This window comes from Schistocerca cancellata, chromosome 7, assembly GCF_023864275.1.
Source record: "Schistocerca cancellata isolate TAMUIC-IGC-003103 chromosome 7, iqSchCanc2.1, whole genome shotgun sequence".
Taxonomy (NCBI): Eukaryota; Metazoa; Arthropoda; class Insecta; order Orthoptera; family Acrididae; genus Schistocerca; species Schistocerca cancellata.
In genome coordinates, this window is record NC_064632.1 from 409,599,807 (window position 1) to 409,612,168 (window position 12,362).

At 39.0% G+C, this 12,362-nt stretch overlaps 1 protein-coding gene across 2 annotated transcripts in view; it reads left to right on the top strand.

The window, feature by feature from the left end:
- LOC126091929 (terminal nucleotidyltransferase 4B-like) overlaps window positions 1–11,696 on the top strand; it is a 47,321-nt gene extending 35,625 nt beyond the window's left edge. Inside the window, exons 8-9 of one of the 2 annotated variants that reach the window (XM_049907251.1) lie at window positions 8,467–8,659; window positions 8,871–11,696. In XM_049907251.1, the coding sequence (XP_049763208.1) occupies window positions 8,467–8,659; window positions 8,871–9,192 (515 nt within the window). In that variant the 3' untranslated portion in view covers window positions 9,193–11,696. The remainder of the gene's footprint in view (window positions 1–8,466; window positions 8,660–8,870) is intronic. The other variant, XM_049907252.1, reaches the window with a different exon arrangement.
- The last annotated feature ends 666 nt before the right edge of the window (window positions 11,697–12,362 follow it).

Consider the following 12,362-nt stretch of genomic DNA (forward strand, 5'->3'; position numbering starts at 1 on the left):
TTCTTGTAAGAGCTTGAAAGGTATGGTGAACCCACTGATTCTTTTCAAATATCCTTCAAAACTCTCCTTTCCGTATTACAGACACAGACCAGAAAATAATATAGTCACTGAATATGCATTTAGCGGTGCTTACTTTGTAAGCTGACATTTGCATAGATTGCCTGTATTTATTATAGAATTACTGTAAATCACAACATTCAATTTGTAAAATTGAACAGGGAAATGAAAACTTTGTCCTTTTGTTGTACCGCCTTCTCAAAATACTGTTCTCTCTCTCTTAATTTCTTGTTTATACTGTAAATATATTGTTGATAAAAAATGTGTTCCACGAGTGATGGAAGTGCACATGTTCAGTTGTGTACTAAGACACAGTGTGACAAACTGAGATTACCTTTATCACAGCAGATATCCAAAATAATGTCGCTCTTGGGTAAGACCAGTCTGAAACATTCTGAATGTGATGTCAAACATTTAACAAATTCCAGCTACCTAAGTTCTTCGAATCTCGAGCCAAATAGTGACAAGCTAAATGTAAAGCGAATTGGAAGTTTTTTGTGTGACTTAATCGTATATACCTACCAAAGCTAAAAACGTATTGATGTAGACCACATTGTAGAATGAGGTGGTTAGTTATCGAAAAAGCATTATAATATTCTCGTACACGCTTGAGAATGGTTGGGATATTGCATTGTCATGATTAGAATAAACGTGACATTATTCATTCATTGTTAGTTCTCTGAAAAGCTAACAAAGTTAGTTGTGGCATCAAGCAACAGTGTCTGAATTTATCTGTCGGTCCACTATCACTGTTTTCATAAGGTCAGTACAGTCCTGTGAGCAGATGCTGCTGACACGCCAGTTTGAGATGCTAATTGATGCTACATTTAAAAAATAATGGCTCCAGTAACTTGAATTTCCTTTGCCAGTACAAGGTTATTATAAATGATTGAGGTGATTTTCACAGATTTGATGTAGCTATAGTATTTGACACACACACACACACACACACACACACACACACACACACACACACACACACACACACACACAGAGAGAGAGAGAGAGAGAGAGAGAGAGAGAGAGAGAGAGAGAGAGAGAGAGAGACGACTCAGTTTTATGTTGCAAGTGCCTCATATGTGGGCACAGATATGAAAATGATGATAAAGTTACTGTTCCCACATTTGGCACACCATGTGCCTGCCTTCCATCTAACCCCATACCAAAAAAAATGCATGTGGTTATTGTGGTTAGGTCAGAAGAGTGTGGAGGCCATTTCATGGATTGCTGATCACCAACCCCCCACTATGACCGATTAATCAGTTTCCCAACTTTGTGTTTGAGAATCACAAACATCATGATGGAAGTGGGGTGGAACACTATCCTGTTGGTAGGTGAAGTCCACACTGTCAGTCTCCAGTTGTGACGTAAGCCAGTTTTCTATCTCATCTAAATACACATGTCCTTGGCCTTTCCACAGAAGGAAAAAGGGACCACAAACTTCTAACAGCAAGGCTGCACAGAATGCATTAACTTTTTGGTGAGTCTCGAATGTCCTGCACGATAGTGTGAGGGTTTGCTGTCACCAGGATTCACACACTGTGCCTGTTAAGTATGTTGTTCACAAAAATTGTTGCTTTCACTGAAAATGAACTTCTCCCGTAACCCATCCTCTTCCATAAGTTGTTGCAACTGTGCTTAAAATTCAAAGCAGATTACTTTGCTTGCAGCAGTTGCAAGCAGTAAGGCTTCAGCTTCAATTGTTACCTTAAGATCTTCCAAACAGTTAGTTATCGTATATTCAGGACTTTGCTTGCTGAGTTTCTTAGACTTCTGTGGGCTATGTGCGAAACTCAGCCATAGGCGATCAGCTGTTTCTTCAGTCACTGCAGGCCAACTGTTGCTTTCCCATTGAAGATGTATCCTGAAGCTTTAAATTGCACATACAATCACCAAATTGAGTTCTGCTGCACTCATATAGCAGAAATCTGAAATGTGGCTGTAGCAGTACAAAACTTCTTTAGTCTTTCTGTATGACAGTTGAGTTTTATACTACAGTAATCAGTGTAACTACAGTGAATTTACAGAATCACGCTAAAAATTCAGTGATCCTTCACGTATGCCATAGTGGACAGAAACAGCATATAACAACGGCATTATCTGTGGAAGCATAGTATTCTTTACTATATTGGTGTACTGCCTGCAATCAGTAGTTCCTTCAGTTCTGTGAAGTACTCCTGCTTCTGTCACGGAAATCCAACTCGTGCAGGAAACCAATAGCCACCAACTTCTCATTATAGTCACTGCATATTCTTCACAATGTCTTGTCCCTCGCGGCCTTTAAATAACTCATGGACCATCGTTGCTCATGGAAAACACCTTATGTTGGTGAAAATTAAGTTTTCCTACGCTGCATTCAGATGGAGCTCCATGAACATCAGATGGTATAAAACATTTTCCTTTCAGAGTTACTGTTTCACAGTAGATCTTTGAGTGTGCTGTGCAGTTTCTCTCGGCCTTCGGCAAACTGTCATTGTAGCTGAAGGAGTTGGTCTCTTGTTGCAGCTGCTTTGCTCTTACGTTCTAGCTCTCTTTCCTCCATGTGCATTCTCGGTCACTTCCTGCATGAGACAGGAACTCTGTTCATAGTGCTTCTTTGAACATAATCCCTCTGACATCTCTTAGCATTAGCAGGTGGCACAGTATGCCTCCTGCCAGTATCTCCAGCTGAAAACCTGCCATTCTTATACTGATATCTGAGGAGGAATAGTTGTCGGGCCGAGGAAGTCATAGTCAAAAATTCTGGCCGCTTTAGATCTGTTCTTAAGATAGTGTGGCTCCGGTTTGTGGAAGCCATGTGAGCGAAGACACCGTAATACAGTTACCTGGAGATGTAGTGTTGGAGCTTAAACTACGACTGAGTAACTACATCTAAAATGTCTTCATTCGATTGTGGAAGTTTATTTGTTATGTTTGTTAGTAGCAAGTCGTGTGCTGCATTTGTTCAAAGATGTCTCCCAGTTTCTTACACTGCTCTGTGTCCCATGCTGTTGTTGCCATGATAGTTCACCACATGGTTCGTGCTTGTCTCACCATCTTCTTCTTAGTCATCGCCAACTAATTTTTGCTTTATGGGCAATTAGTCTGGTGTTGATTTGTTTGTTAATAATCAAAGGGGCATCCATATGATGTACAGTGTCCCACAATTTGCATCCAAGACATCAACTGCACATCACGAGAACCTGATTAATATAGCAAACCCCATGAAAAAATGACATAGAAAGGTTTGTGGAATGATATTTTACATCATCGACATTGCATTGGATCCTGTGCAGGCATTTTAGATGTGGGAATGGAATGAAATGTTAATTCAGCACATGTGATGGATGAAATTTGTAGATATATTATGCTGCATTGTAATGCAATGTTTTAGTCACGTATACCAGCGACAGGAAGATACAATGAATTAGTTTCTACTGTTTTCATTGTTTCACTATGATGTTTTGTTTGTATTTGACGAACTGTACCAAACTAAAAGCCTATAAACTGCACTCACCCCATCACTCTAGATGCAGACATCTGAGTTCACTCCTATGTAAAGCTTTGAATTATGAGTAATTTATTTCTAGAAGTCCATTTCATATGTTACAGTTAATATTTTGTGAGAGGTAGGTAATCCAGTAACATGTTGCTAATGTAATGAAACTACCCCTTTGGAGACGCTTAATGCATGTTTGTAGGCACTCAACTTCTCGTAACAACCTTATTTGTTCACTGTCAATCGAAGTATTTTATTGTTAATTTATTGGGAAAATGTTGTCATTGCTTCTAAATGGTTATGAGGAATAACTGTTAGGTGAAGCTGCACGAGTTTGTAATGTTTCTTACTCTGAACTAGTATTGATTTAATGTTTGGTTCTATATTCGAAGAATATCTCTTGAAAAATTGTTTTTGTGGTTGGATATTTTCTGACATAAGGCATGATACCTTTCACAACTTTTGCTGCTTGAAGAACATCATTTGAAGTGTAGCAAAGGTGATACACAGTTACTCAGTTTCTAATTTTGGTAAAAATTGTCCCAAATTTTTGCCATCTTTTTCATTCCAGTGAATTAGTATAAATGATTAAAAAAATGAATATAATAGAGGGAAACATTTCACGTGGGAAAAATATATCTAAAAACAAAGATGATGAGACTTACCAAACAAAAGCGCTGGCAGGTTGATAGACACACAAACATACACACAAAATTCAAGCTTTCGCAACAAACAGTTGCTTCGTCAGGAAAGAGGGAAGGAGAGGGAAAGACGAAAGGATGTGGGTTTTAAGGGAGAGGCTAAGGAGTCATTCCAATCCCGGGAGCGGAAAGACTTACCTTAGGGGGGAAAAAGGACAGGTATACACTGGCGCGCGCGCACACACACACACACACACACACACACACACACACACACATCCATCCGCACGTACACATACACATACACAGACACAAGCAGACATTTGTAAAGGCAAAGAGTTTGGGCAGAGATGTCAGTCAAGGCGGAAGTACAGAGGCAAAGATGTTGTTGAAAGACAGGTGAGGTATGAGCGGCGGCAAATTGAAATTAGAAATTAGCGGAGATTGAGGCCTGGCGGATAGCGGGCTCTGCCTTTGATCGTGTACGCCTTCCGGGTTGCAGGACTGGAGTAGGTGGTGGTGGGAGGGTGCATGGGACAGGTTTTACACCGGGGGCGGTTACAAGGGTAGGAGCCAGAGGGTAGGGAAGGTGGTTTGGGGATTTCATAGGGATGAACTAAGAGGTTACGAAGGTTAGGTGGACGGCAGAAAGACACTCTTGGTGGAGTGGGGAGGATTTCATGAAGGATGGATCTCATTTCAGGGCAGGATTTGAGGAAGTCGTATCCCTGCTGGAGAGCCACATTCAGAGTCTGATCCAGTCCCGGAAAGTATCCTGTCACATGTGGGGCACTTTTGGGGTTCTTCTGTGGGAGGTTCCGGGTTTGAGGAGATGAGGAAGTGGCTCTGGTTATTTGCTTCTGTACCAGGTCGGGAGGGTAGTTTATTACACTAACAACCTGAAAACAGCTTTCGCATCTCGCAACTACCCTCCCGACCTCAAATCCTGCCCTGAAATGAGATCCATCCTTCATGAAATCCCCCCCACTCTACCAAGAGTGTCTTTCTGCCGTCCACCTAACCTTCGTAACCTCTTAGTTCATCCCTATGAAATCCCCAAACCACCTTCCCTACCCTCTGGCTCCTACCCTTGTAACAGCCCCCGGTGTAAAACCTGTCCCATGCACCCTCCCACCACCACCTACTCCAGTCCTGCAACCCGGAAGGCGTACACGATCAAAGGCAGAGCCACATGTGAAAGCACCCACGTGATTTACCAACTGACCTGCCTACACTGTGAAGCCTTCTATGTGGGAAGACCAGCAACAAACTGTCCATTCGCATGAATGGACACAGGCAGACAGTGTTTGTTGGTAATGAGGATCACCCTGTGGCTAAACATGCCTTGGTGCACGGCCAGCACATCTTGGCACAGTGTTACACCGTCCAGGTTATCTGGATACTTCCCACTAACACCAACCTGTCAGAGCTCCGGAGATGGGAACTTGCCCTTCAGCATATCCTCTCTTCTCGCTATCCGCCAGGCATCAATCTCCGCTAATTTCTAATTTCAATTTGCCGCCGCTCATACCTTACCTGTCTTTCAACAACATCTTTGCCTCTGTACTTCCGCCTCAACTGACATCTCTACCCAAACTCTTTGCCTTTACAAATGTCTGCTTCTGCCTGTGTATGTGCGGATGGATATTTCTGTGTGTGTGTGTGTGTGTGTGTGTGTGTGCGTGCGTGCGTGCGTGCGTGCGTGCGCGCGCACGCGCGCTAGTGTATACCTGTCCTTTTTTCCCCTCCTTTCCGCTCCCGGGATTGGAATGACTCCTTACCCTCTCCACATCCTTTCGTCTTTCCCTCTCCTTCCCTCTTTCCTGACAAAGCAACTGTTTGTTGCGAAAGCTTGAATTTTGTGTGTATTTTTGTGTTTGTTTGTGTGTCCATCGACCTGCCAGCGCTTTTGTTTGGTAGGTCTCATCATCTTTGTTTTTAGATATATGATAAAAAAAAATGGAAACATGTAGGTTTCAACACTGCACCGTCATATTATCACTCCACTCTCCTGACCATTATGCCACGAGAAATGCACATAAGTGCAATCTCCATCAACAATTGAGTCCATATGTTCATTTACTGTGATTTTGGTTCTTTTATCTTCATTTGGAAACATTCACAGTTATCATTTCAACTTGGAAAAGACAAAGATGAGTGATTTTTCAGGGAAACAGAAACTTAGAAGTAAAATAGGCCTTTCATCTGTAGTTAAGGATAAATGGCAGACATCGATCCCTTATAAGTGCATTCTTAAAAATTTTATGGTCTCTATAACTCATGTTTGTTAGTGTCCAGATACTATTGCTGTTATTCGAACATTGTTAGGTCCATTGTCTATGTCCCAAAGTAAGCAATCCTTAGTACACAGGACACAGGTAAATACAGTGATGATCGAGTATCTCACATTTCCTGAGTCACATGTGCTTCCCCCTTGTCACATCAGGCCCTAGTCCAGTTTTTTTATGTTACTGCCAATTTTCTCCCACATTTACAGTGACCCAGTTCTTCTTCTTCTTTTTCTTTGTGTAGGTTGCTTCTAACAAGAAACATAAGTGAAAGAAGATTTTCAGTTATTTATGTTAACTGATGTACAACCAACTTTCAACTCAGTGGTACAGTCAAAGTGACTCCATAATGGAAGGGCATAGTCAACTTCGAGTCTCACATCAGCTGCACTTAGCCACTAAGGACAGTCTTTATCCATCAAATGTAACATGCCAAACAAAAAACATTTGATTGTACCAAACATGGATAGCTAATTCGATGTCTTCCTCACTTCTGTTCTTGCTCTCAGTCCCTAGGAACGGTTTTGTTTCTCCTAAACCTCAGAACAGGTGGATCCCCCTAGTGGAATCTGAGTGACCAGCCACTCCTTTTTAACCTTCTAAAACTATTTTTGTAGGAATGAACTAATGCTGTATTTGTGTGAATATAGGCCACTACTAAACTTTTGTCAAAAAATTATAAAAGAAAGTAAATCTTGATGTAGGCAGCACTACTAAATTTCCCTCGGATTTCGAAATACCCCTAGTATGTACATGATGCAGACACTAAATTATGTTGGCAACCCTACATTATAATTGAACAACCTCAAGTTATCAGATATGCACAGACAGATTTCATGAAGATAAACAAAAAACGATGCTTGTCAGTGGTATGCTGCAGGTAAAGTTTTAACTTAAAACAGTTTGAAAAGTCAGTGTTCATTTTGAGGGCAGAAAAGCAAATATCAAGATGTGGAAAAAGGCTTAATTGATTCTGTACTTCCTACAACTGAAATTATTCAAGTTGAAGGCTGCTTAGCACGTAAAGGTCATTTATCAAATGGAATTTAAAGTTTTGTATGGGTAGGTTCGGTGCTCTGTGCAATGAAATAACCTATCTTTGCAGCATAGAACTAAAATTGCACAAAAACTGCCTCAAGCTTACGAAAAGATTTCACAAGAAAAAACAATAAAAATACAAAGAAACAAAAGCATTACTGGTGCAGCTTCGAAGGAAAAATTTTTATTTACATTGCCAAAAAGGTAATGTAGACCCAACATCCGTCTATTTTGATGTGCCAGACAGTGTTATAGTAAATGATGTTGGGTGCTGAAAAAGCAGTGATGCAGTGGTTTCCTTTTTCAAGAACAGCTGCTGTATTTGTGAACAAGATAAAAGCTTTTCCACTTTTTTTCCATAAGTTTTTGATGGTTTACAAAAGTAAGTGCAATAACTTGTGATATATTAATTTCAAACTTGCAAGGTAAATGTACACATCATTTTTTATTGAAAATTTATGATCAGAGAGGAAAACCTTGATTATAGGCTGCACCATCATTTTTCAAGCCAAAATTTTATTCAAAAAGTGCAGCTTGTATTTGTGCAAATACAGTAGTTACGGAAGTTAGGATTAGTGTTTCCACTTTTATATCTATCAGCTGTATGGAATTCCAAATCCTGAAAGTAAGTACTAGCCGGCCCTATTGTTTCTTTGTATTTTTAATGTTTTTTCTTGTGAAATTTCTTTTTGATCCAAAACCTTGTTAATAACATATGACTGTTACATTATGTCTACTTTTACACAATAATATCAAATAGTACTCTTGGTGTATTATAATGACAGTGGAAATTAAAAACAATTTGAGGACATTTTCAGTTTTGTGCATGTGTGGCACAAAGCTGTAGTCATCATTTTATGTGCTGGAACAGCAAAAAGTTGTTAAATGAAATTTGTATATTAATGTTTGTGAAGCAATTTTTTTTTTTGCATTTATCCTAAAATCTTTTTGGGTGTGCATGTAGGATTCAGAAAGCAGCAGAAGTTCGTCGAGGCGGGAAGTGACCAGTGTTCAGTACGAAAATCTTCCAAACCACGCAACAGGGTTAGACTTCGAACAGATAGTTGGAGTCGGTCGGAGATATCGTCACCTGTCAAGGGGCATGACGACAACACGGGGCTGGCCCCGACACACAAGACACTACTCCCCGTCTGCAGGTAAGTTCCTAACACTTTCATGTAAAACACAATTTTTTGTGACTATTATGCAACTAGTCTTAAGTAACTATAATGTAATCATAATCTCCGATGAAAATGTGTCTGTACATAATTTTCATCATTCACTGAATTCATCTGACATTATAATCTCATTTTTCAGAACTAAAATTCGTTTGAGTTCTTAAAATTTTCACACTTTCTTTGTTTCCAGTGACAACACAGCAACAACATCGAGTAACACAACAGATGACCTACCATCCCACCGGTGTTCACCAGACAGTAGTGCCATCTCTACAACAACAGCAGCAACAACAGACTGCACCTCCCACAACCAACAACATTCATCGAGGCCGTGCCAGCAAGCGGCGCAAGAGCGGACTTCCTCTACGGAACGGAGCCGTCCCCCCTCCGCCCCCGACCTCAACCGAGCGGTACGCCCGGTGAGGCCCAGTGATGGCGCCCGTCCTCGTGGGTCTACACCTGGCCGACGTGTCCGAATTTTTGCCCGCAGTCGGGCGTCGTGTGTCGCTTGACCTCTCTTCCTCACTTTGCAGCCATGTGCCAAGTGTTGGGCGGAACTAGTTAAAAGTTCTTGCTGTTGGCAGGTGCATTGACTGAGCTCTTGAAGTTGCAAATCTACTTGCAACACTTTGAGATGCACTTACGTGTGGGGCCACATGTACCCTTGTGTGATTAGACTGTTTTGAACATGATAATCTTCAATAAGTCTTATTTATAAATGACTCGAGAAAAAAAATGTGAGCCATCGTGTACGTGTCTGTGTGAGCGCATGCTTGAAATGTGTGAATGGGTGAGTATTCTGTGTGGACAGTAACTGAAGAAGACAATTCAGTGTAGTATCGTGAAAACACATTTATATCTGTGTATTTATGAGCTTGTAATTTGTCATGTTCCTTTTCTTCTTTTTCTTTTTTCTTTTTTTGTGAGTATGTATTCCAAGGCGTCTGCACTAGAAACCAACAGACTTTAAATTTCATGACCTAAGGGCTTCAGTGCATTTATTGTAGCAGCACATGTGGTTGTCTTGTCTCTGGCATCTTTGTGATGTCACCAATTGCCTCTTTTTCTGTACCACAACAATTGTTTACCAAAGTTATAAACTGATCTTCTCATGAAACCATAGTTAAATGTGAACAGCTGAATTTTGGAGCAAGCAGTTCTGTAAATGTGCTTCCAGTAAGTTACATATGTTTGATATTTTTATGTAACATTAATTTTATAGATTATCCCGGTATATGCAAAGGCACAAAAAAATCCCTGATTTTATTTACCAGGACAGTGTATTATTTCTTTACACTAGCTTTCACATGAAAGACACTTCAATTTTTTAGCACTCAAGAAATCATTATAGTTATGGCTGTGTCGCAGTGAATGTGTGCAAACAAGAGCAGTTTATAATCTTTTTACTAATAGCTGTTACAGCTTATTACCACACAATAAAAGTTGTTTAACTTATTTTAAATTCACTGTCATAGCTATTTTATTTAAATCCTTTTAGATTTCCTCCTCGAACACTCTGTGTTCAAGCCAGTTAATCATTTTTGTGTATATTTTCTCATATAATCAGGGACTGAATGTTTACTTGGACATTTACATAAATTATAAAAATTAATGGTATAAAATGAAGAAGTCGTTTGAATAGAATGTTTGTTGTCCTTTTTAATGATGTGTTTTGACATGTTATTACAGTGCTTCGCAGGTGAAACAGTCAGACAAATAACAAGTGTGAGCATGAAACCACCTTTGTCTTGCAAAATTTGTTCAAGAAAGCCCCCGTTCATATGCAGTTTCCACAAATTCTACTGTTATGGTCAGCATAAGATAAATTTAGTAGTATCATCAGAAATGTGTTTAAAAAGTTAATGTTGTGAGAGTCATCTGATAGAAATTTTGCTTGCATCATGTATGTCTTAAACATAACTACAGATTTGATTTGTTTGGGTGACACAGTTTCTTCATGTGTGCCACACTTAGTATCTACACAGCTGGATTTATTTCAGAACCTGTGCATTCACAAAGCCATATTAACTATATGAGGCAATAACATGGAAAGACAGAGAACTATAATATTACTTGCAGGGATGCATACAGAAACTTGATTACAACATTATAGAGCATTATAAAAAGATTATTATAAACATAATTAATTTATCAGATTGAACTGAAAAGTTTGGTGAAGATTATACAGGGAACAAAAGGAAAAACAGAAAGATGCTGTCCCTAATAAAAAAATCCACTTAAAGAAAAGTAAGCTTTTCCCAGTACAAATTTATATTATTTTCAAGTGGTGCTTTATTTCCTAAGTATGTCATACTGCTGAAAATCGGTTAAAAGTTCATCTGTTTTATATCTTCAAATGTCTGGAATTGCAGAAAGGAGGTGAGATAGAAGAGGATCACATTTTAAATTAGCATTACCAACTCGAAGTACAGCTAGTTTAATATTCCATGGATCATTTGTATGATTGCCGGCCACTGTGGCAGAGTGGTTCTAGGCGCTTCAGTCTGGAACCGCGCATCCGCAACGGTCGCAGGTTCGAATCCTGCCTCGGGCATGGATGTGTGTGGTGTCCTTAGGTTAGTTAGGTTTAAGTAGTTCTAAGTTCTAGGTGACTGATGACCTCGGATGTTAAGTCCCATAGTGCTCAGAGCCATTTGAACCATTTGTATGATTCATTATAATGTGGAATAAGGTATTTTACATTCATATTACATAGTAATGTGTAAATACGGCTACGTACTGACCATTTACTTCCTTAAATACCGTTGTGAGTTACTACTTCGTACCCACTACCTTTTACACATTACAAAAGGGTTATTCCATGTGAAAGCAGTCGGTGGCTCTTGACATCTCAGATTTTTTTTAATTCCCTGTACAATGATAGTATTAATTATTTGCGTCAACATTCTTAAACTTTTTTGGACCTTTTGTTTTTGAGTTATTAATTTTAAAAGTTTCAAGAGTTGTGAAATTTTTGTCAAGTTTTGAAACATAAAACTGGCCGTCTCAAAAGCTATTTGATTTACAGACCTACAATTTACACCACTTTATTTAACTTCCTGTAAGCTTTGAAAATATTTACTGCTTGACCAAATTAATAAAAATGCTGTAGTCTTTCAAACAAAAAATTTTAATTAATAAAATTTCAAAATCAGACTTTAGTTTCTTTTTGAATAATTTTTTTTAGACTTACGCTATTAATGTGTGTGCCAAATTCCATGATGGTATACCACTGGGAACGTATTAACATGATTTTACTGGTAATTGTTGCATTCAGTGTGTAGTGTGTAAGACTCTTGACTACTGCCAAGTTGTAATGGAAACCTCAAATGGCAAAAAACCATATAAGGCTGTCATTCGTTATTATGTTTTCTTTGGTAGCAATCATTTTATTACATTATTAGAAATTGTTAATTTAAATTGAAATTCAGGTTTGGCTTTGCCATATTACTCTGAAAATATTTCAGCATACATCATAACATGTGTAATAACGACTCTGAATATATTACTTTGTTTGTACACTTAACCTTAGGTTTACTCAAAATTAATCTTTTTTTAAAGTTTCTGGCTTGCACAAAGATATGTAATCATTTTTTCCCAAGCATTTGTGTGCTATCATCATCATTACAATAAAACTTTCACTTACAGACTCGGTTTTGCAAACAAGGACTGTCCAGGCATA